Source organism: Asterias amurensis, chromosome 4, assembly GCF_032118995.1.
Source record: "Asterias amurensis chromosome 4, ASM3211899v1".
Classification (NCBI taxonomy): Eukaryota; Metazoa; Echinodermata; class Asteroidea; order Forcipulatida; family Asteriidae; genus Asterias; species Asterias amurensis.
In genome coordinates this window covers 842778-864926 of record NC_092651.1, presented here as the reverse complement: position 1 = coordinate 864926, position 22149 = coordinate 842778, and the positions used below count along the sequence as shown (strand labels likewise).

General features: G+C 37.4%; 1 protein-coding gene across 2 annotated transcripts in view; it reads left to right on the top strand.

The window, feature by feature from the left end:
- LOC139936656 (uncharacterized) overlaps nucleotides 1–22149 on the top strand; it is a 37964-nt gene that overhangs the window by 5567 nt on the left and 10248 nt on the right. For both annotated transcript variants that reach the window (XM_071931514.1, XM_071931515.1), the window contains 22 exons: nucleotides 598–810; nucleotides 1078–1235; nucleotides 1711–1804; nucleotides 2452–2851; nucleotides 3644–3780; nucleotides 4684–4839; nucleotides 5377–5510; nucleotides 6247–6409; nucleotides 7085–7300; nucleotides 8446–8580; nucleotides 9017–9220; nucleotides 11052–11237; nucleotides 12014–12183; nucleotides 12566–12863; nucleotides 14384–14563; nucleotides 15508–15708; nucleotides 16240–16440; nucleotides 16664–16764; nucleotides 17371–17530; nucleotides 18332–18489; nucleotides 19271–19544; nucleotides 21248–21509. In XM_071931514.1, the coding sequence (XP_071787615.1) occupies nucleotides 598–810; nucleotides 1078–1235; nucleotides 1711–1804; nucleotides 2452–2851; nucleotides 3644–3780; nucleotides 4684–4839; nucleotides 5377–5510; nucleotides 6247–6409; nucleotides 7085–7300; nucleotides 8446–8580; nucleotides 9017–9220; nucleotides 11052–11237; nucleotides 12014–12183; nucleotides 12566–12863; nucleotides 14384–14563; nucleotides 15508–15708; nucleotides 16240–16440; nucleotides 16664–16764; nucleotides 17371–17530; nucleotides 18332–18489; nucleotides 19271–19544; nucleotides 21248–21509 (4201 nt within the window). The remainder of the gene's footprint in view (nucleotides 1–597; nucleotides 811–1077; nucleotides 1236–1710; nucleotides 1805–2451; nucleotides 2852–3643; nucleotides 3781–4683; nucleotides 4840–5376; nucleotides 5511–6246; nucleotides 6410–7084; nucleotides 7301–8445; nucleotides 8581–9016; nucleotides 9221–11051; nucleotides 11238–12013; nucleotides 12184–12565; nucleotides 12864–14383; nucleotides 14564–15507; nucleotides 15709–16239; nucleotides 16441–16663; nucleotides 16765–17370; nucleotides 17531–18331; nucleotides 18490–19270; nucleotides 19545–21247; nucleotides 21510–22149) is intronic.

Sequence of the window (22149 nt, the reverse complement as noted above, 5' to 3'; positions counted from 1 at the left end):
AACCAGGTCTCTAGTTAACCCACGACACCCACAGCTGTTGCTGTGGTGCCCTTTGCAAAGTTACAAAACAAGTTGACACTTTCCTCATAAAGGTACCCCTTACCTGAGCGGAGCAATTCAGGTAATTAAATCTTGATCTCATCCTCAGAAGGTAGAAGCACTACTCACAACAAACTAAAGCATCTACGAGGCCTCTTACTTGTGTCCTTTGCAAAGTTATAGCACAGTTGACAATTTCTCATAGAAGTGCCTCTTATCAGAGCAGAGAAAACTGCAAAGTTTTATACAAGTTTACACATTCCTCATAAAGGGGCCCCTATACCAAAGCAAAGCTGCTGTGCCCCTTCAAGAGCGAAGTTGTAAGGCTTGATCTACTAGAACATGTACCTGTCAATATGGTGCTTAATCTAAACCATCTGGACATTGATAAGACACTTTAAAAGGAAGCTGTTATTATATTGACTCGCAATCAGTAAGAAACAGTTTCATTGATTTTGCTGTACAATATTTTAGTTCCTCCCCACAATTAGCCAGAGTCTCTAGAGGATTGTCTTAATCCTTGATCCTTCTTTAATCTTTCCATTTTTTGTTCTGTAGATACTACTGGCTTACCGACTGGAACAGTGGTATACCAGTTTGATAATTCAACTCAAAACTTTGGGTACATCCAAAGAATCACAACGACTGATCCCACCAAGCCAGAAGCCTTCATTACTGAAGATACTGCTTATGTCATTTTTGCCGGTGCTTTTGTTGAAACTGTTACTGAAGGATTTGAGCACAAATTATCAGCATTGTACAAATGGGAAGGTAAGTCTATATTCACCACAACAAGTTTATTATTACTTTTGTTTTTACCCTTACACCTATGTGTGTTAGCACTTTATACTTATTACTTTACACAACTAATACTCTTTATCCCCAATACAAATTTAACATCTCTGAAAATATTTACTGAAGTTTTAATGAACATTCCTGTTGAATGATGTTGTAGAACGGAACAAACTTGTAATTAAAAGTTGCTTGCTGAATATTTCCGACTGAATTATTCCTTTCCTTGTTGGTTTTGTTACACAGGAGGTCATTTGGATATGATTTCAACCTTCATCACAGGAGACGCAGTTGATGTATTTCCCTTTACAGTGTTTAGTCAAATCTTTGTTGGTCTGGCTAATCGCTCAGATTCCCATCTACTACACTTTAATCCTCATCTGGAAGTCTTTGAAAGATATCAGGTATTGATTATAATCACTGTTATCAACAAGAAAGTTTCCCCTGTGTTTGAAAGATATCGGGTATTGACTATAATCACTGCTATCAACAAGAAAGTTTCCCTTGTGTTTGAAAGATATCGGGTATTGATTATAATCACTGTTATCAACAAAAAAGTTTCTCTTGTGTTTGAAAGATATCGGGTATTGATTACACTCCCTGTTATCAACAAGAAAGTTCCCCTTGTTTTTGAAAGATATCAGGTATTGATTACAATCCCCGTTATCAACAAGAAAGTTTTCTATGTGTTTGAAAGTCACAGGTATTGATTATTATCCCTGCTATCAACAAGAAAGTTCCCTTGTCAAGACATGTTATGGACGTCAAACAAAAAGTTGAATAGATGTTTGATAATTTATTTGACTGCATCACCAGTCACTATAAAGTAAAAGATTTCTTACTTCTCTTTACATGTTTATTTGTCGTTTGATACATAAGGATATTAGTGTGAGTGAGGCAGTAGATTGGGAACACTTCTACCTTGGACAATCTAGAGAACAAGATCATTTCTTGGCTGTAGCAAGTGGGTTAGGTAAGTATTTAATATTGTAATTTGCAAAGTTGTAAAGCAGTTTCCACATTCATACATGGGACTTAAGGCAATGCATGGTGAGGTATCAATTTGTTTGCGGTTGCATCATGTACTTGCTAGGTAGGATTGGTTCTTTAGAGAACTGTCTTTCGTATATTTTTACTGCCGCCAAGTAGATTTTCGGATATCGGGATACTTCTCAGTTTTAAAAAGAACTGTCCTGCTTTTTAGGTACTCCCTGGGCAGAAGGTAGAAAATCGGTTGAGATTTCGACCCCAAGTTTTAGTGGATCTTTATTAACTTCACTGCTGTGGAGTGAGTTGGTCTCAATGTTTCGACTAGCGTGCTCTAGTCATCTTTAGTTTCCACATTCATGAAAGTGTACTCATCTAAAGTCAACATAGTTTCCCTTCGGGAAAGGCTATGTGGCTCAGAGTTCTGGAAATGCTGTCAGCACAGGATCCAACAGTTGGTCATCAAAAACAACTGCTTCAGATAAATAGTTACTAGATAGCTCAGTTGGTAGAGTGCCAGCACGTTAATCCAGATGCCATTGGTTCGCGTCCCAATCTAGTAAATGTTTCTTTGTTCAACCCCAAATCAATGGATTTAAACTAAATAATGAAATGTGGTGTTTTTGTTCACAGCTGGTGCAAGCCAATCCATTATCTACAAGTACTTCCACAACGAGTTTGTTCCATTTCAAGCCATAGTCACAACTGGTGCCCATCAATGGCATGCCATTACTAATCCAAGTGGTACCCTGCGTACCCTAGCCTTAGCCAGTGACAGCGGAATCAGTTTTTATGTTTATAATGGATGGATATTTGAGGAGTCTTCTGTATCTATCGCTAGTTCCTTCAATCCAGGAAGAATCCACAGTTTCATCTCATTCATAGACGGCGATCAGATGCTTCTAGGTCTAGCTGATAATTCTACTTACAATGCTAATATCATTAAGTTGAATTTCACCGTGAATTCTCCAGTGGAAGATTTACATGAAGCTGTTAATGCATCATGCCTCAAGTTAAAAGAAAAAATTGCGAGGTGAGCAGAATTCATTCACTTTCTTGATTTAAAAACTACATTTCTTTCATATATAGGATTTGAGGCATTGCATGGTGAGGTATCATTGTATATTTGGTTTGTGGTTACACCATGTGTCTACTTGCCAGGTAGAGTTTGTTCTTAGAGAACTGTCTTGCTTTATTTTACTACCGCGGAGTAGATGTTCGGGGTTCAGGAGACTTCTCTGTTCTGAAAAGAACTGTCCTGCTTTTTAACTATTACCTTGGCGGATGGTTTAGAAAATAGGCATGGGACTACTACTTTAGCTTATAGGATCGTGATTAACTTTACTACCGTGGAGTCGGTTCTGAATTGGTCAGGAGAACATAAAAGTTAACAATCATTAAGACATTTAGTTCTGCAAAAATTGTTAAGGCGCACAGGTCATGACACATAATTGCTTCCCTTTACCCAAGGGTATAAATGGGTACCTGTGAGGGCAGAGATGTTTTTTCTGATTGATTTAGCTTAGTGTGCAACATATTTGGCAGCACAGATTGTATACTCCCAAGGGAGCCTACATGGTTTAAGGAATGTAATAAAATGGCCCAGTGTTCAGGGGTAACAATGTTGGAGCATCACTGAGTGATGGACCTGAGCGCTATTTAAGAAGCCACTGGTATTTCTAGGTCTTTAAAGCTATTGGAAATGAATTTAAATGGTTTTGCAAAATTTATATTTGATGACTATTTCTCTATGGAATGTGGAGAAATATAGTTTGTAGAGTTGTGAGCGATTCTACTCTTAAATTATTGGTTTTGTTTTTTACAGTTTGGCTGCTGAACTGAATGGAACTGTGGAGAATTCCACTAATCTTGTTTACATCAACTCTACAGAGGTGCAGTATATTACCGGCAACAAGACATTCAAGAATAATGTGACTGTTAATACTCTAGTGGCTAGAAGCAGTAAGTTCCGTCAATCCAACTAATCAATTAACAATAGATTTATCTATCTGTTTGATTTAGTTCACATTATGGTGAGATGGTTCTCAGAGAAACTACTGAACACATCAATGTCAACAAGAAATGTTTTCTTAAAGGAATAGATAATTTGAGGATTGTGAAGCCATAACCCTATAAAATCATTCCAAACATGTTCCCCTTTTTATATCCTGATGTTGGCTGAGTGTAATTAGTGTATTACTTCTCAACACTTCTCAGTCTAAGCATGAGACCAGGTGCTTTAATCTCATATGAATTGTTGATATACTGGCGAAGCTATCTACTACACAGATGGTAAAATAACTTTTGCTCTCAGCGCACCCTTTGGATTCTCTTCCTGCTACCCTCCATTCTCAGATGAACCTTGACCTCTTCAAAATACACCTCAAACCTGTTCGCTAATCTTGTTTGTAATATTTAATTGTTAAGTTTATTTGTAGATTACACTTGTATTTTGCGATTTTTAAAAACCCTCTTGCCAAAGTTTTGATACATTTTTATTTCTAAAGTGCTCTCCTTTTTGATTGCTTGTTTGACTTATTTGTATACCTAAAAGGATTGCTCCTTTGGTTCGCTTTTGGGCAATCTCTAGTCTTCTGTTTTCTTTTTGTTTTTTTGGTATGTCTATTAATGTTTTCCTAATGTTTGTGCACATTTCTAGTTTTTGTTGCTGTGTGTTGATATTTTTTACAGCCTAAACAAATAAATAAATAGATAAATAAATAAATAAATAATAAATAATAAATAAATATATTATATTTTGTTTGTAAAGCGCATTGAGAGTTCTCCAAGAACTGAAATGCACTGTATAAGAATGTCTTATTATTATTATTATTAATTTACTATCCTATATCTCCTTTGTGATAGTTGACACTCAAAAGGGACTGATTTTAGATGATGGAGAAAAAGTGGAGCTTGCTGACATTGTATCAAACCAGACACAGATGTTAGCTTCTCTCCAAGCCATGGAAGATAAACTCAAAGGAGCAGTCAGGAAAACTGGTCCTGTGCAAATCATTACAGGTAAGCAATATGATGATGTCCAATGTGTTGTTTCATAAGTCATTAATTCTATGACTACACCATGTAAAAAACTCTGGAGGTGTTGACCAGTGCGTTGTTATCAACATTTCGATCTGGATATACATTCTCAAAACTGTTAATAGAGCGAAACGAGAAGAGAGAAGACAATTGAAGAAATTATTTCAATTTAAGATGTGGGAGGAAAACCCTATAGATTATTCCTGGGATAACCCAAGCCGTCAGGTATGGTTGTTTACGGTAACTGAAAACCCAATCCACATATTGCCCGCGTTTGGATTCGAACCAGGGTCCTAGAGGTGGAAGGCGAGGAAATATACCACTTTACCACATTCAACAATGCAGCATAACATCCAAGGTTCAACTCCTCAGTCAAGTGCAATTGAGACAGCATCCTACCAGGGGTACATTTCAACTAGTTTGCCCTACAAGAAAATTCGACTTGGATTGTTTTATTATTGTTTGGTTGTCCAACCTAATCCATCTTGAATCAACTGTTGTGACTCTCTTGTTTTGCAGGTCGTAAAACATTTCTTGAATTAGATGTATCTGTCCTTGAAGCTGAGACTGTATCTACAGGGAGTGATATCATCAATACAGATGTGAATCTAACTGATTTGACGACTAACACATGGTACAAAGACAGAGATCAGGTAAGCAATCCACCAGGTCTTAAAATATCCCACGGTACCAACAGCAACGGGTTGGAACGCTAGGTGGCAGCACACCAGGTAAATTTCCATTGTTCATGTAGTTCTGAGCATGCACACATTACCAAGAACAATGGAGTTACCTGGTTAGTCTGCTACCACCTTGTGTCCACAAAAGTATCCCATTGCCTTGGTGCCCTGTTTTTTGCTGTGATGCCCTTTGCAAAGATCCAATACCAACTTACATTTTCCTTATAGAAACACCCTTACCAGAGGAATCTTGCTGTGCCCATTCAAGAGCGAAGTACAAAGGCCTTATCATCTCTCGACTCCCATACTGTGTTAATCGTACTTGCCAAAATAGCTACCAGCAACACCTTAGATACAATGCACCTAGTTCCACTTAGTTTACCATAATGGGCCTAATTTCATAAAGCCTGTAAGTACAAAAAACTTGCTAAGCACAGAAAAGTATTGCTTAACAGAAACAGCTTACTAGCCAAAACTAAATGAAGTTTACACTGCTGTGACTGTGCCCCACTCAGTTTTTGCTTAGCAAAGACTTTTATCAAGCAGTATTTTCTGCTTAGAAGCTTTATGAAATTGGACAGTGTTAGATAATGCATAAACCGTTTTTGTATTGCTTGAAATGGCTTTTGTGGTTCAACCCCCAAATAACACATCAGTGGTTGCAATATATTTGCAGTTTGAATTAGTGTTTATCTTTTGCTTGCTACAGGTTGTGAATGTTGGATTTAGTATAGCTGGTAACCTGACTGTGGTAGAAGACCTGGCAATATCAGGAACACTAGATTCTATTCAGACATCATCAATAGTAACACTCACTGGTAATCATACAATTACAGGCAGTAAACACTTCCAAGCATCACTTCAAGTCAAAGGTATTTGGTATTTTAGCTTCTGTGTTCTAATGAAATAACCAAAGCAGATTTTCCACAACCAAAAACTGATGAAATTGTATCGCATTGAGGACAACAAGATCAGGTTTATGTGAAATAATTCTTAATGAAGACACATGGCTTGTTGTGGTTATTACTATTGAATTGTTAACCAGACACAAGCTCTGGTGTTTTTGATCAGCAGGATGTGTGTTCGAGTCCCAGTTGTGACACCTGTGTCCTTAAGCAGGCACTTAACCATGATGCTTCGTCCTTCGGATGGGAAGTAAAGCTGTTGGTCTCATGTGTTGTGTAATGCCAAGTGTTCCTGCCGCCGATTTCACAAAACTCTTCCTAACTTAAGACTAATCTTAGGACTTGGGACGAGTCCCAACCCTGCACTGTAGCATGCAGACCTTAAGATTAATCCCAAGTTAGGATGAGTAACTCGTCATAACTCGAGATAAGACGAGTCCTAACTCTTTGTGAAATCGACCCCAGGTCTGATCAGCAGCAATTGCACCACAGTCAACCATTTATTCAAACGCTTTGATAAGCCCCTGGGGGTATGAACCTCTCAAAAAGAAGGCTTTTTGAGAGCAAAATATGAGATATGGAACTGTGATTTGTAAACTGTGATTCATCAGTCATGTAACTGGATTCTGTCTATTAATAAAGGTAATCTAGATGCAATGCAATCCATTGATGGAGTCAGGGTATCTGAGGATAATCTTCTTCTGACGTATGGGGCACAGACTATCCAGACTGATCTGAATGTAACTGGGTATGTTACATTTAGCAACGATGTGGAAGTGGATGGGCTGGTAGATGGCTGTGATGTATCAGCTCTTTATCAAGATGCTGTGTTAACTATTGGTGATTTCAATATAACGGGTAAGTTGTTAGTATTGGTAATAAAAACAATTACACTGTGAACTTGATCGAGTGGGTTGTTGTGTGTCGAGGTGTAGTGGCTGAGCGGATAAGAACACTGAACTCAAGCTGTTGTGTTTTTGTTCAGCAGAGTGTGAGTTTGGCATATTACTCGGGTGGGATTTGGACCCATTGACCTTTGCAATTCTTGAGCAGTAATTAGAGACAGTACGATTCCTATATTTAGCAGCTGGTACTGCAACGAATCCCACCCGAGTAATATGTATGTGAAATTTGTTCACAGAGCTCGGGAAAGTACGGAGTATACAGCGCTCACATCAGTGTATAATTATATTTGTAAAACCCAAAATTAATATTATGTTTCCTTGATGCAAATTTCCATCTTTAAGAACAATCAGGCTGTGTACTTGATCAAGTGTGTGACGGGGTGTGGTGGCCATGCAGTGTTTCTGTTCAGCAGAGTGTGGATTTTGAGTGTGGATTTTGAGTCCCAGTAGTGACAATTGTGTTCCTGGGCTATAATTGCTTCTCTCCACCCAGTGGTAAATGGGAGCCTACGAGGGCAGACATGGTTCTTGTGATTGATTTAGCTTAGAAGCGCATCATTTTAGCACAGGCTGTATACTCCCCCAGGGAGCTGAGGTGGTTTTATGGAATAAAATAAATGGCCCAGTGACTAGGGTTATTAATATTGGAAGTGCAATATTAAAACATATTGGTATTATTATAAGTGTCACCAGCAGTAAAGAATTTTTTTAAGTGGATGATGATGGTGAATATTGAGGAGAGTGGTGTTAAAGTTGTTGACAATTTGGCCTAAGTATATCTCCAAGATCTCTTTCATCATCTACCCAACGCCTTAGCTCTTCTTCCACCGCTTCCAGCATTCCCGGGACCCTGCACCATGACACGCTATGGCAATTGTGCTGTCTCAGTCATAGTTACAACACTTTGGAACAAGCTACCCACCCACATTCAAGTGGCACTTTCATTGGATAGTTTAAATCTAACTTAAAACCCATCAATCTGATTAGTCTGATTATAGCGCTTAAAAACATACGTGTAAAGCGCTCTATAAATGGTGTCATTATTTATATTATTGTTATTATTATGATGACTGACGTCTTTTCAACTCATGTTTGCAGGAAACAAGACATTTACCGGTGATTTAGTACCTGAGCAAGGTGTTTTAATGGGGGAGGAACGGACCATAGATGGAGTGGATATATCGGTCTTAAATCAAACTGTTTTGAGAGACACTGGCTACCAAAAAATAACAGGTACAATATCTTAAACAGGTTGACATTCTGCAGCATTTCAACCCTTTCCTAATGATTAATTGTACATTGAACAAATTGCAGAAGCTCAACCAGACTCATAAGAAACACATCAAATCATTACTGTCCACATTGATAATAAATCAATAGTAAGTTTTATACACAAATAATTGTCAAGAAAGATGCATTCTAACAAGTGAGTCAAAAAGGAAACATAGTGGACCCCCAAGTTGCAGTTAAGCCCGATTACTCTCCCGGATATGCAAATGCAATACAATGTGCTGAACTCCTGCAAAATATTCACTGTGAAAACAGCAAAGTGACGCCAAAATGAGCATCGCATTCGCAAGCACAGGGAGTATGAATCAGGCTTTATGAAACAAAGTCAGTATTTAAAAATTGATATTAATAATTGATTGACTGTTTTTGTAATTGACAGGGAATTACACTTTTACTAGCGAGGTATCTATATCTGGTGATGTGACTGTGGATGGTCTTGTAGATGGTATCAACATTCCTACAGATATACTGGTAGCAAACTCAGCCACACCAGCTGTATTAACCGGCCATTGGGTTATTAATGATGATATGAGTGTAGAAGACATCATTGTACAAGGAAGCATTGATGGCATCGCAGCTACAGGTATTAATTATAATTCCAACAACTTTTGTTTTTAATGTACTCTCAATATTTCCATCAATCTCTTTGTCAGGATATTTCTCAGTTTTACTGACTAGCGTTGCCTATACCCGGACATGTGTGTCTATTTATATACACTGTTCTTCTTGCAACAATGAAAGGAAACAAACTAAACTGAATTGTCTAGTTTATTTCCTTTCATTGGTGCAAGAAGAACAGTGTATATATATTTATTTTCATAGTATTCTTATTTACAATTCTGTGCACATTAATATTTACAATCATTTATATTTACAAACATTCTTAGTATCAAATTCAGTTGAGTTTCACAAGTGTATGTACAGTTTCAAGACTACTTTTCAGTGAAGACTTTCATTCAATTCAGTTGATCAATACTTTCAAGTCGTCACAATTTTATGTACAATCACAATAAAATTATTAGTTGAGGACTTCCAACCAGTTCAGTGGCTAACCATACATATACAACTAGTAAGCCATCAAAGTAAATATAGCAATCTTGACGATCTTGGTTCACCATGTTGGGTGCTGGCTCTTAACACTGCCTTTAAGTGTAGGTGAGGGTAGTCAAGGCCGCTCACTTGCCACGCCCTTGGCCTCTTCAATCGATTTGGTCTTTGGGAAATCGGCCTTCTCGTCTCTCTCTCTCAAGCCTTTCTCAGAATGAATTTCCAGACCAGAACTCGGTTATAACTCTTAGCTCGGAACTCGGAACCATGATTTCTTCATCATGTTGTATCTTATACTGTACAGCGGCAACAACACTGGCCCTGAAGAACTTCTTACAATATAGACAATTACAACTCGGTATTGCCTTCAACATATACACCGTTACAAAAGTAATGTCTTCAAAAATGTCACTGTCCAAAATTACGTCTGCTGCTACACCCGATGACAACATTCTAGAGGCATGATCAATCTCACGTCTTCTTAATCTTGATTCGAAAATCATCTGCCCACTTTCCCACTCTCACTCTTACTATACTTCAACTTGATCCAGTAGTGCACGACTGTTGTCAATGCCAGACCCTAGCAACTATTGTGAGTTTGAAACTTCCCTTCAAGCATGACAACCCCAAAAAGCAAATTTGCTGACTAAGCATACATTGAAATCTAACAGGAAAAGTAATTCAAATCTAAAAGTAAAAAAAAACCTGCGTGCTGCATACCTTGTGGTTTTCTTAGAAACTTATAATGGGTGATTATTAGTTTCAAAGAACTACTGAGCTAATGGGCTACACAATGGACTACTTAACTACTGGGCTTACACAAGGAAAATAAAGTTTTGCAGACTCTTCTTTTATACAAAAAGGGGGGTTTAGATAATATTCTGACACTCTTGACGATGATGACCAATAACAAGAAGTTGCCTTGATCCACTAAAGCTAAAAGTAGTAGTCCCGGCCAATTTTGTACCTTGCATCCGGGTCGTAGTAAAAAAGCAGGACAGTTATAAAGCAAGACAAGTTGTTCAGTAAACAAAACCTACCTGGCAAGCAGATACACACTTGGTGTTACCGCAAACCAAATATATTATTAATATTTTGTAGCAAACCATGACAGGTTTGCATCTTAGGTGTACTTGAAATTTTGCCTATTAAGAACAAATACAAAAACTGAAGGTGCATACCCCAATACTTTAAAATGCCCTTTTTTCAGATGTTAATGCTTTCCACCGTTTCTAGAAACTCAAACAAAGTTGAATGTGAGAATGTATTTTTTTGGCTGATGAAACTCTTGTTATTTATTGTTGTTCAAGGATACCATGGATGCAATTTGACCTAAATAATAATTAATTTTTTTAATAATTTTTCAGGAGGGGGTACAGGCCTAGAAGTGCTTCTTACAAATGGCGTTGATCAAACTGTAGAGGGAGCTATAATATTTTCCGATGGTCTTATTCTTGATGGATCCTCAACGGTAGATGGTTTAGTGGATGGGGTTGATATACCATCTATAGTAGCGGAGGCTGTTAATGTAGATGGTAATCAAGTCATAACAGGTAGGAAGATATTGAAGTAATTGATTTATTATTTAGCTTCATTGCCAGTGATAGTGTTGTAGTGACTGCTCCTTTCTCGTTCATAGAGTTGTAAATAGAACAACAGACCAATCATGTTTTTTTACATTGTGTGTTGTACTTGCAGCCATTTCTCTTCTGTCGCATTTCTTCAACATTAAGCTCATAATTTCGCTGTTAATTGTCATAGTTTCGCACCACCAATCCTGGATAGTCTTCACTGGCTACCAGTTGATCCTCCTACTTGTGTTCCGCTGCCTCAACGCCTCAGCCCCTTCATATCTCATTGACTTATTGTCTAGCAAAGAACCTGTCAGAAATCTGCATTCCTGTTCCCACACATCAATTTTTCACATACAAAGAACTAAACACAGTTGGGGGATCGTGTATTTTCTATCGCAGTACCAAGGATGTGGAATCATCTTCCTCAGAACTTCAGGCAATCTACTTCATTAGCAAAGTTCAAAACTTTGCTTAAATCTCATCTTTTTTCAAAAGCCTACTGTATGGCGCTATGAGCAACGACTGTTGGGTTTGGCGTCTTATAATTTTACTGATTGATTGATTGATCTATTATGTATTTCCTGAATATTCAGAGAGACCAGAAACTTTCCCAAATCCAGACAGGATCACGTCCAGTTTCTACGTTGTTCGTCGGAGTATAGTACACTAGAATCAGAATAGTTATTCAGTCTCTGACATTAATAATTACTACAGTGTTCTTGATTTAACCTAACATGTGTATCTTTCTGTTTTAGGTGATAAGACCTTTGCCTCTGATGTGACTTTTCAGCAAGATCTCTTAGTGGATGGATTTGTGAATGGAATTAACATAACAAGTTATGAATCTAATGCATTGAGACTATTGGAGGAAGATGGAGTCCTTGTATTCAATGGGAATGTAACTCTTTTGGCTTCTCAAACCACGGTAATCAAACTATCACTTATTGGGCTAATTTTTTACAGTCTTCCAACTTAATTGTTGTGATACATTGCGACCAGCTTTAACTATGTTCAATGAACAATGCCCTGAAAAGTTATGACTGGTCTCATCAAAAGGGCTCAAATTTTACACTGGACTTCAGGCCCGTTGTTTTATGTTTTTTTTTAACAATGCCCTTTTTGGGATGAAAGTTTATGACTGGTCTCATCACCAGGGCCTGACATTTCTACTGATGAAAATGAAAGACGGGATAGCAAAAAGGTGCAGAAGAAGAAGCAACATATTAATACAAGTTTCTGTAATAAATCATTGTTATTATCAACACAACTCAAAGCTATTTTATTTGCTGTTGTTGTTTTTCTCCTAGATGGCCGGTCCTCTCATCACTAATGGACAACATACATTTGGGACAGAGAGAAACATTGAGGCTTTTGTTATCCAAGGCAGGACGGACTCCATCAATGGACTTAAGATCTTCTCATCAGATGTGAGTTCAACTGAAGATGTAGAAGCATTGATCGTCAATAGCATCAACATGTCTTATTACCTCCAAGAAGTAATAAGAACTATTCCTGGAAAGCTTCTTATTATTGAGGGAAATGTTACCTTCTGGAATGATGTCATTATGAAAGAAAACTTGGACATTCAATCAGAAATGATTGACGGTAAGTCACAGCCTTAATTTGTTTCCTTTTTGTTCTTCATCAGCTGCCCCCTTAATAAAAAACAATCGACACTTAATATCTACTAGAAGTTAAATTTGCATCTGGGATAAAGAATATTCATGTTTGTTTTACCCATACACCGATGTGTATTATTAGCACTAAACTTTCCAAGCTTTGTGAAAAATAATCACACTCACATTACTGGGATGAGATTCGACCTCACACCTATTGCATTTCAAGAGAAGTGTCTTACCAACTGGACAACCGGCATTGCCCGGTTGCTAGAAGCAGTTTGAATCCTATATTTTAACAGTGGGTACTGCATTGATCTAAAGGGATAAAGAGTGTTCATTTTGGTTTTCCCCTTACACTGATGTGTGTAAGTATTGTATACTGATATCAATATAAACCACAAGGGAAACTGACTGGGTAAATTTGTAAATGATTTTTGGGGTTGAACAAAGTCAATTCTTTGTTCAACCCCAAAAATCATTTACAAATTTACCCAGTCAGTTTCCCTTATGGTTTATATTGATATCTGTAACAAAAAGTCGCATCCCCTTAAGGTGATCCCCTAGCTGCCCCTTCCCAGGTTGTATCGTAATTTGGGTGTGATCCCTGGCTACACGGCAGTTAACGGTTGTATGGCTTCTGACTGGCACCCCTGAACAAAGATATTGACAAAATAGGGACACCGCCAATATAGGGCTAGATAGCTCAGTTGGTAGAGCGCCGGCACGTTAATCCGGAGGTCGTTGGTTCGAATCCCACTCTAGTCAATTCTTTGTTCAACCCCAAAAATCAGTATTGTATACTGTGTACTTCCCAAGCTCTGTGAAAACAATCACAGGCATATCACTCCAGTGGGATTGGAACCAATGACACTCAACTTGTTGGTCACATTATACAGTAAGGATTATACTCATTAGTAAACACAATGTACAGAGATGACATCTAAAGTCACTGTGGTCCAGTAGTTATACTGCAGGACTTGCATTATAAGGTTGTAGGTTCTAATCCCCCAAGCTAACCGCTGTTTCACAATGACTAGGCTTACAAGTAATGCGCCTAGTTACCAAATCACAATTTCTTGATTTGTACTGTTCAAAATCATAAACTTTAAATCAATGTGTGTGTAGGAGAGTTTGGCTGTTGTCACTTTGTTGTTGATATCCCCTTGTGAGAGTTTGCAGAGTTATCTTGACGGAAGGATTATCGAAACAAACAAAGTCACTGTGGTCCAGTGGTTAGACAGCAGTAGACCTAGAAAGTATGACTTACAATTACAAGGTTGTAGGTTTGAATCCCCCAAGCTAACTGCTGATTCACAATGACAAGAGTTACAAGTATTGTTGTCTAGTACTAAATCACAATTTCTTGATTTGTACTGTTCATATAAATCACAGGTGTTTATATATGGGAATTTGTCAAGATTCCTTGGCGGAAAGATCATCTAAACAAACAAAGTCACTATTATTGCTGATGAAGAGTGTTTCATAACATAAATGTGTTTTTTTCAGGTGTGTTGATTACTGACATTGTAACAATCTTCAATGCATCGTATGTGAAGCTGAATACAACATTCATCAATGCTGTAATTGCTCAAGATATCACCATTGGCTTCATAACACTCTCTGGATTACTCAATGGTGATGATGTACGAGCCATCGATGCAAATACACTCAAGATAAATGCAGACGGTAAGTGGTGAACTTCATGAATAATAATAATTTTGGTTATACATCGATGTGTAAGCACTGTATACTCGGTACTTTCCTAAGCTCTGTTTTACATCGATGTGTAAGCACTGTATATTCGTTACTTTTAAAAAATCACATGCATATTACTCCGGGTAGGATTCAAACCCCGACACTCATGATTTATAATTTAAGATTTGTAATAGTTTCTTTGAATTGATTTGATAGTGGCTGATGCTGATTGTTTTCAAAGCACTCAATGGGCAAGCACCATTGTACATTCTAGATATGCTCAACATTCGATTCGGAATAAATATTCCTCAAGAAGTAAAGTCTCATCGTACCTGGGGAGACGGATTCATTTTCAGTTGCAGCACCACATCTCTGGAATCAGTTACCCCTTCACAATAAAAGCTGTATAACTCTTCGTTCATTCAAAAAACCTCTCTAAAAACACTCACCAATAGCATTAAGGTCCTAATAACTAAATTATCCTTGGGTCCCTTCCCCTTTTGTTTTGCTCTTCCTTTGTTACAGTGCCTTAAAGACCACCTTTTGGTGGATTTGTGCACTTTATAAGACTTCATTGTTATTATTAGTTGTAATGATCATAAGGAAGAAATCTCTGTGATCATTCATCTTCAAGAATGAATCTGATCTTAAATCATTTGATATGAAGAGAAAGGAGAAATGTATAATTTATTTAATTTCTGTTTCATTTGGTCATTTACCCTCCGAGAAAGACTTGAAATGTCAGGCCATTAACTTTTTTTTGCATTTACACCATAGGTCGTTTTGTTTGGTAAGCAGTTTGAACAGCTTATTATATTTTCTCAATTTCTGTTTTAATAACAATTTCAAAATCAAACAACAGTTGTCAGGGTTTTTTTTTTTACTTTATTTGAGCTAGTTTTGAGACAAATTGATAGTGTCTCTTCATTTTGCAGGAATCCAGTACGTGACAGGCACAAAGACGTTTCTAAACGGATTGACAGTGATTGGGAAAATCATCGTTGTAAACTACACCAATGGTTTTGACTTGTCAGTCGTTGCTGACGACGCTGTTTATACCAATGTGAATGAGACACTTATTACTGGAGCCAAAGTTTTTACCGGGATAGTGCAGATACCAAATCTAGATGCACTTGGTAAGTGTAAGAACTTCTCATAAACTTGCTGCTCATCATGTTGAATATGAAAGAGCCAAATGTACTTAAAGCACCTGATCAGGGGCCAGAGGGGCAGAGAGATGGGGGAAGGTCAGGCAGGGATTATTGGTTAGGTAAGGTTCATTTTTAAATGCAACCACATGCGGTTGGATTCATTTTAAAAATACTAAAAACGGGAGAGATATCGGAGGTGCAGCCGCACAGCGTCACACACCAAGATTCTCCAAATACCTGAACGATGATGATGTAGTGCCATTTTGTACAGTGTTTTTCTCGGCTGATCCCTGCTGAAAGGTGGTGTGTGATCTTGTTCCGAGCACCGAGTGTATTGTTTTGGGGACGTGTTCTCATCATTCTGGCATGAGAACAGGGCACTCGGGCCAAGAACACACTGCACAAACTCAGCCATTATTTATTACCATTATGTAACAGGTCTGTAGCTCACCTTTCAGTTTGAAAACAGCCCTTAATTATATTCTAATATTTTGATATTATCTCTTGACACTTCAGATCATGTGGATAGTGTTCATATACCAACATTCAACGAACAGGTTGTTAAACAGTTTCTCACTCAAACAATTGAGGGCAGTGTTCATTTCACTCAGAGTCTTCACTTCCAGGATGATCTCACTGTTGCTATGACAATAAATGACCACATTGTTGATAAGGAGCTGAATGGTGTATTGCTAACGACAAATAGTACTTACAATGGTAAGTGACATTCCCTGAATAAAGGACAGGAACACGGCTTGCTAAGTTGCTAGGGATTTAAGCTTACATAGTCAAAATATTATGGTTAATGAGTTGAACATTTGTGCTAACAGAGGTACTGATTGGGCTACACGGATTAAAAAGGACGGAACAAATGTGTGTGACATACCAAGATGTAATAATAATGATGTATTTATTTCTTTTGTTCTGATTTATTCAACAGGCAATCTGCAGTTTTCTGACATTATTTCCGGACCTAATATAACTATTGATGGATTCATAGACGGTTTTAAAATGGAAGATTTTGTTCTGCGAGTTTCAGATGTGAGTTTCCCTTTGATTAGATAATTCTCAAGCTACACCCCCAAAAAACATAATAGCAAAATCATTACTTGACTTTTGGGCCAGTTTTAATACAACACAAGAAGATGCAATATTATTAGTATCATGTTCTACCTCCATCATAAATACACCCGGTCCAGATTACTTGGCAGCTTGCCATATATAAAATGAAGGGGCAGCTTGCCCAGCCTCTATATATCACATTAATTAAACAACAGCGTTTTTAAATTAGGACATTAAGGCCTACCAGGCTTAAAATGATTGTCAATAAAAGCTTAGCAGTTCTTGTTTATAATAGATTACCATCAAATCTTGTCCGGTCTGATTGCGTGCATTTATATTGTATCTCCTTCACTCTTCATTTTCACTAATATTCAATCAGTATGCACTGATCGTCTTCAGGATTCTCCTGAAGGCAATCAGAGCATACTATTCAAAATGTTGAGTCGTTATTTTCAGAACCAGCACTACTCAAATGAATATTCACATGGTGCTAACGCAAATCTTTATATTTAAGATGCTAATATTTAGGTTTCTTTCCCGAATGGTCAATGCATAACCTGAGTGTGTAATTTGTGTTTTATTTAGTTCCAAACCATAACTGGTGAGAAAGTGTTCATTGGAACTTTGACGGGTCAGGAGACAATGATTGCCCTCTTATTAAATGGAGTCTCCCTGGATGATCTGAATGCAGTAGCTGCCAGACATAATGAAACAACCGTTTTGTTTGGCTACACAACATTTGCAAGTAAGTAAAGGCATTTCACTTCTTAATAATAACAATAACAATAACACATGTACAGTACTTTATCGCTACATGTATCAAAGTATTCATTATTTCCACATCAATTTGCAAAGTTATGTTTGAATTGTGAGATCGCCATTGAGCACCTTGTATGGGTTTGCAGGATGCCATAATGCCATAGACACATGGGTCCACCTATAAGCGTACTTAGTTCATTCACACAAGGTCTCCACCTTTACATCCCATCAGGGCTTAATTTCATAAAGCTAATAGCAGAAAATTCTGCTAAGGAAATTTCTTTGCTAAGCAAAAAGTGGGGTACCATTTACAGCAATGCAAACATACAATTGTTTGTCTGGTAACTATTTTTGGAAAGCAGGAGTTCACTATCCTTGGCAAGCTTTTGTGCTTTTAATACCTGCTTTATGGAATTGGGCTCTGCAAAGAGCAGCAATGCCAAGACCAGTACTAGACAGCTCATAATTATGAACAATTTGTTACCAACCAACATTAGGAACATTAACTTGATATCAAAGTAGTTCATTTAGCTGCTACATGTATGAGCTGTATGTTGTGGGATACAAATGTGGGATTTGAGGCATTGCATGGTGAGGTATCAATATCTACGGTACTTGGTTTGCGGTAACACCATGTGTGTATCTACTAAAAACGTTCTTTTGGAAACTTGTCTCACCAATGTGTTGATCTACCTAGCAAGTAGATACACACATGGTGTTACAAAAAAAACCAAATATATAGGTATACAAATGCTTGTAAATGTGCTTGTTTTGTGTGTTGTTGTAGGTGGGATAACCTTAGAGCAGAATCTAACAGCTGATATTCTAGTGGATACAGTAGATGTACGATACCTTGAAGCTAATGCACTGCTTACTAAGAAAGATGGAGTCACTCAACAGACTGTGTATGGAAATGGAACATTAGATGATATATATGTCCTTGATGTAAGTAGTTTTTATATTTTCTAACTCAGGGAGAGAAAATTTAATGCTTTGAAAAACAGAAATACTAAGTGGTTAGTGTGAAATTTCAACTTCAATTTCCACAAGTTTCTGAGGCCCTGTCCAATATCTGAAATATTTATGTTAACACTCAATCCTAGCTGGTAAATCTTTGCAATGAAAATAATGGGTGATTTCATCATTGTAACCTCCACTCGCCCCCCCCCCTCCAACCACCCCTGGCAACGTACTGTTTCAATGCCTTAATGATAGATGACTACTACATTTCAAAATGCATGCAAGATTTGTGATACAATCAAGCATAATGCGTTGCTTGTCGACCCAGGTTTTTATTTATTTTAAATTTTTCTTTTTTACATTATCTATTTTTTAAAACTGTTAAAAAAACCTGTTAAAAAGCTGTGAATGAAACTAAGATAAAGGGAGTTTAAAGTCAAGTTGTTTATTGAAACTACATCTCACATTTCCTTTCAATGCTAATTTTAACCCCCTCTTGATGTTATTAATTAGGGAGGAGAGGAGGTTGCCCAACATAAAATAAGATATATTTTGGCATTTCAATTTAACAAAAGTTCACCCCAGTTTGCTTGTTTTAGCTTGTTTCTCCATACTAGTATTTACGATAAATGACTCATTCAGCTTGATCACATCACATTTGTTAACTGAGTTGTCTGAACAACTGCACTTTTATCTTTACTCAATGAGAATTTAACCAAATTAAATAATTTACATTTTATTTCCCCGTTTGTCTTTGTCTATATAGAATGTAACTTACAATGGTACCTTGGATGGCATTAATCTGAAAGAGTTGGAGCAAACCTACATGAGCTTAACGCTCCCACAAACAGTGACTGGAAATAAAACCTTTGTAGATACTCTCAGGATAGCATGCCAAGCTTCATTAATAACACAGACTATCATACTGGATGGAGACTTAAATGGTGTCGATTTAGAAATCTTTGCTCAATCTGTTTGGATTGATGGAAGAGAGAATCAGATCTTAGGAGTCAAGACCTTTGCAGCCAATACAACACTTGGTGAGTTCAGTTTTGCAATATTGCAACTCAGTTTTTGTACATTCCATTCTGTGGACGACCACAAACAATAACTTTTGGATTAATTACACATGGTTTACAGGCACTGGACACTGGGTATTTACTCAAAATAATTGTGAGCATAAAAGCTTACTTGGTAACAACAGTATAACAAACATTGTGAGAAATGGCTCCCTCTGAAGTAACATAGTTTTTGAGAAAGAAGTAATTTATCACTAAAATATTTGAACCTGAGAAATACTATAGGCATAGAGCATTTCTCAGATATGAAGCCTTTCTCAGGCATCTGAAAGCACACAAGTTTCTTCAAGAATGGTGTTTTTTTTCTCTTCTTTATCTTCTTGCCACTTCGATGACGAATTTAACCCAAATTTTCACAAGGATAAATAAAGTGTAAAGAACATACTTTATAAAAAATGAAACAACAAAATAATTTCTGTTGTCAGTTTCAACTTGGGGAAAGGCCGTAGCTGTAAATAAAGTTCTATAACTGCTGTTTAACCCTTTGCATGCTACCATTCATTACACACACTATTCCCTGCCCGCTGGAATCTTTTTGCACAATCATTAAAATTACACACATCTGTACTCGAAAGCATTTTTCTGTGTGAAGGAATTATTTTATTGCAAAATGCAAAATAAGACAAATGTAGAGTATAATACGGACAACCAGTTAGTTCAAACAGAATTAAATTCGAGTACATAATTTATTAAGTACACACTTCCAAAGCACAGCGAAAAAAGTCCCCAACACCATGGACAGTTCTACCCTGTTTCCCTTCTTGCATAGGAAAGCTGCCATCGCTATCGTCAGATTCGGCCCCATCGTCCATAGATATGTGTCCGTTATCTGGCCCAATGTCAATAGACATAACCCCACTCAAGTATTATCATCTCTATCGTCTCCCAAAACATCCTTAGACTCTTATTTTCCAAAGCTAGAATCCGCGAAAATCTTCCAGAATGCTGCCTTTGGCGTCCATTGTTACTCCATTTTGTTTGACGGTGATAACAGTGACCGAAACACTCAGGAAAATACAAGATTTTTTCATAAAAAACTGTCGCGTATTCGTTCGTAACATGTCCTCTGTGTATCGAAGTGTATAGAAAAGTACCCGGATGGATGTCAGGGTCAAAAGAAAGCTTGATTGTTTGCAAACAAATAGCACGTTGTGTTGGGCGCAAATATGCGCCTACAGCAGTGAGGGAATAAACGTTGCGGGCGCAAATTTGCGCCCGCAGCACGCAAATGGTTAAGGCAGTGGATACTATTGGTAACTACTCAATACAATTATTAGCATAAAACCTTACTTGGTAACAAGGAATGGGGAGCTGTTGATAGTATAAAAGATAGTGAGATAAGGCTCCCTCTGAAGTAATGTAGTTTCGTGACCTCAGAATTAGATTTGGAGGTCTGGAAATCAAGCATCTGAAAGCCAACAACTTCGTGTGACAAGGGTGTTTTTTCTTTCATTATTATCTCGCAACTTCGACAACCAATTGAGCTCAAATTTTCACAGGTTTGTTATTTCATGCAAATGTTGACATACACCAAGTGAGAAGACTGGTCTTTGATCAATACCAATAGTGTCCAATGTCTTTAAGTGGTAACCAAAACGATCCAAAATAACATGCTTCAGAAATCCCTGATTAAGACGTTGTGTTTTCCCTGGTTCCCTCATCAGGTAACCTAGTGATTGATGGCGTCATCAATGGATTAGATCTCTCAGATAATGCAGTGGTAACCAACCAAGTCAACATCATCACAGGCATTAAGAATTTTACTGGTAGTCCCGTGAGCTTTGGCTCCATCACTATGACGAATCTAATGAAAGTTGATGGAGTGGACTTATCTGTATTTCAACGCAATGCTGTCACATTAACAGGGAACTATAATATCCTGTTTCCTATTGAAATATCCGGTATCATTCTGCAGAATAACCTCATGTAAGTAGTTTGTTTCTGTCATCCTCAGAATAACCTCATGGAAAGCTATGAATGGAAGGGCTCCTCCATATCTCAAAGAAATTCTCTCACCATATACACCTACTCGCAATCTTCGCTCTACAAACCAACTTTATTTAACTGTCCCTAAAACAAACACTTCCAACGCAATCATGCTTTTACTGTATCCGCACCCACACTCTGGAACTCTCTTCCTTTACATATCCAAGCTACAACGTCTCTGGACGTTTTTAAAACTCTGCTAAAAACCCACCTATTCAAAATTTCTTATGATTGACTTTCTGTCTGTTTTTAACCATTTATTTTTGCCAACACGTTTATGTAATTCAACATTTTTATTCAACGTACCCTTATTTCTTTCCAAGGTTCGTAATTTGTATTTTTGTTTTTGTTTTGTTACTCTCTTTGTTTGTTTTATGCGCCTCCAAATAAGTTTAGTCTTAGATAGATGGCGCTTTATAAGTTTTAATTATTATTATTATTAAGTAGTTTGTTTCTGTCATCCCCAATAAAGGTATGGGTCATACATTGGTAATAACCTGAAAAGAAAGGATGTTAATTTTGATCCCAAAGTCTCCTCCATCAGTCCTTCTCTCAGGACGTTCCTTCTGTTGAATCGTTC